Here is a 3,416-nt window from a genome sequence, read left to right as displayed (position 1 = left end):
GTGGAAGTCAAATGGAAAAAGTAAAAACATACTAAAGAACATGGCTAAGCTCAGACACAAATGAATGAGTTCCGTCTGTTTGTTAAACTTGTTTTCATAATTTGTGATACTAAAATGTTGCTAAATATTGTAACCTGAAGTGACTTCATTATGTTTTGTACTGTCTTTTACATGTCTATGTTAAAAAAGCATCTTCTGACATATCCTGATTGTCTGTGTACACCAATTGTACTAGCATGTGTTAATGATAATATAATGTGCTATTTGTTCCATATTTTGACCATATATGTGCATAATAGAAGACTATATGACTTTGTTATATCATAGCCTTGGTACCTAATCCATTGTATTTACATTAGAACAGTCAAGCATAGACCACTTAAATGTTGCTATCCAAATATACTTCTCATGCATAGACCAGTGGTCAGCTTAGTTTAAATTGATGAATAAGCAAATATCTATGGAAGGTGTTAGTCCTTGTTATTTTAGTTTTCTTATTAACCATAACTTATCAATGCTGCCCCCTGATGCTAATAATAAATAGATCACTAATGTATACTGTTGTTAAATATAAATTTGTATACGATAATTAGGAGTTACAATCTAATGGCCCTAGCCTTCTTACAGGGGATAAAAAGGGCTAGCAATATTACACACTAGCCTCAAGCAGGATTAGAGATTGCAATACACTAACCATAGGTGTTCTTTGAGAAAAGAGTAGGGGCACCCGGGATCAACCGTACTCTACATTAGGAAACTGATTGATGCTTGTACTGTCTGAACACATACTGTACCCCAAGTTTAGTACACTTTGCTTTGTTGCAAGTGTGTATTGAATAAATAACAATTTGTTTGAAGTTGATGAGTCCCGCACATTGTCTGTACATTCCTATGAAAGAAGTTTCACTGATTACAAATATTTTAGTCTGATCAAACATTTCAAGATTTTACAGCAAATTTTTGAACTTCTGAACCATTTTGATGCTCAGTTTGAAACACATTCAAGCATATTTTGCTCCATATCTGCTATATGTGGTCAACTTAACCTTACATTTTTTCCACTCCTATACTTTCACTTTTGCTATATTCTGGTATGCTATTTATATATTGCAATTTTTTGCTTTTTCACTTTTAGAACATATTAGTTGTCTTTTACATTGCAGCTTAAAATTTCACAAATACATTTACTATAAGTGAGATGAATGTGTTCACATTTTAAATTACATAAAATGTGTTAAGAATTCCACATTCTGACTTAAAGTGCTGCATTTTGGGGAACATTAAAATCAAATAATTTTGATTTTTGATGATATTATATATATATATATATATATATATATATATATATATAAAGATACAAAGTCAGAAATCCACTACACTCGCCACTCCCAGATATGGGGGGCAGACCTGCACTCACCATTCCCAGGCATGGGGTGCGAGTGGCTTGTGAACACATTGCTCAAACAAACACAAACAGAAAACTCAGCACTCACCATTGTTAAATCACTCACAACAATAATATATATATATATATATATATATATATATATATATATATATATATATATCATCAGAAATGGTTACTTGCTTATTATCTACTGCTTTATTTGCTGATTTTAAGATTTTGTTATGAACAATTAAGAAAATGGGAAAATATGTAAATGCAACTTCCACTGGAGGACTTTCCTGTGGGTTTCATACTTTATATCATGTGTTTTGTCTACTGTTCATGTGGAAAGTTTCATCAGTTAAGATTGTAATGGTATAAAATAAACAAATATCAGATTAGACAAGAGTTCTATTCTGAAACCTGATTATAGATGCACCATCCATTATACATATCCCATACCTGTAAACCAGATACTGAACATATTTGCATTAGATGCTCATATTTATCTTTATCTCTTGCCTCGGTATAATCATTTCACTACAGGCATTGAGAGGAATAAGACAAGATCATACATCGATAGACCATGTTATTAGCCATGAATCTTATGAATTTTATCATTGTGATAATAACTGGAATTTCTGGGAGCATAATATACTCTTGCATTTTGAATGTGTATCTCAGACACTGGAAAGAGATCAATAAACCGGGTGGTTGTGAGAAAATCCAGCTTGTTATAGTGCTTACATCTATCCTCTTCCAGGCTTTCTTGGCTGTAGATGTCTTTTTTGAATTCTTTGGGATATATCTTATTCTGGACAAAAATATATTGTTATTCTTGTTTATGCAACAATTTGTCCTGATTGATGTTAGTCTCTGGAACACTGCCTGGCTCTCCATCTTATATTCGGTTAGATTGGTTCCATTTTCCCACCAGTTTATCCTTCGTTTCAAAACAAAGTTCTCATCTACTGTTCTTCAACTCGTAATGGGATCTCTATTATGGTCAATTGCCATTAATATGCCAGTTTTATTTACAACAAGTATTGGCATTCCAAAAAATGACACTGACCAACCAATTTACCGTGGTTATATAATCACATGGAATTATGTTTACATCATCATTTTATCACTGATTAGATTTTCTCTCCCATTACCTTTGACTTGTCTCTGTATTGGGCTCAGTGTCAAAACACTACTGAGACACATCTGGAGGATGAACCAGAAAGACTCTCACTTAACATCTGCTCAGCTCCAAGGCCATGTTCGAGCTGTCAGATCAATGATTTTGCGTGTTATGCTGGACATTGTTTTCTATATAGTAGTAACGACTTTATTTTTATCATCATTTTTCCATTTTGATAGCATTTTGCTATTGACCTGTTGGTTAATTGTTTTATTTACTCCCACTGCTCAAATTCTCATTATAATCCAAGGAAATCCAAGGTTAATGTACAAGTGTTGTGGTCAAATTATTAACATCCAAACATAAAATGTGTGTGGCTACTTTATGATGTGAGCTATATTTTGTATTGTTTCTTAGATTAACATAACAAAAGTATATTTGGATTAAGACAAGTAAAATATTTTTATTATTTCAAAATATGATGATGGTAAAAACTCTAAAAAAACATTAGTTTAGATAATGTACACAAACTTAAATTTACCAGCATTCATAAATCTCAGATTTTGGACTTGGATATTGTCCTTAAAATATCGTAACAAAGATATTCTGTAAAATATATGATTAATATTAACTGACAATCACTAACCCTGGATTACTTTTATATCCAAAGGTCATCTGTATATACTAGAAATGAATTGTACAAAAAAAATCAATGTTTTAAGAAACTTTTTAACGCAATCTGAGAAATGGAAAAAAATACAACATGCATATGTATAATGTTTTAGAATATGATAGAAGTATGATAGAAATGCTACAAAAAAAATGAAAACCTAAAAAGAAAAAGAACAGAAATGGTGCTTGTTACATAGGTTAGAATAAAGATGAGCACAATGATCAGAAATC

At 31.6% G+C, this 3,416-nt stretch overlaps 1 protein-coding gene across 1 annotated transcript; it reads left to right on the top strand.

The window, feature by feature from the left end:
- Positions 1 to 1,973: 1,973 nt before the first annotated feature.
- LOC148508496 (taste receptor type 2 member 41-like) lies at positions 1,974 to 2,879 on the top strand. The gene has a single exon (XM_088444458.1). It carries the CDS (start codon positions 1,974 to 1,976, stop codon positions 2,877 to 2,879), a length of 906 nt encoding a protein of 301 aa, XP_088300584.1.
- The last annotated feature ends 537 nt before the right edge of the window (positions 2,880 to 3,416 follow it).

This window comes from Taudactylus pleione, unplaced genomic scaffold (assembly GCF_031769625.1).
Source record: "Taudactylus pleione unplaced genomic scaffold, aTauple2 ptg000364l, whole genome shotgun sequence".
Lineage (NCBI taxonomy): Eukaryota > Metazoa > Chordata > Amphibia > Anura > Myobatrachidae > Taudactylus > Taudactylus pleione.
This window is presented reverse-complemented; position numbering and strand designations above follow the sequence as displayed.

What these genes read in the sequence shown, in the direction of transcription:
- LOC148508496 (XM_088444458.1), top strand. Translation starts at nt 1,974, where the DNA reads ATGTTATTAGCCATGAATCTTATGAATTTTATCATTGTGATAATAACT.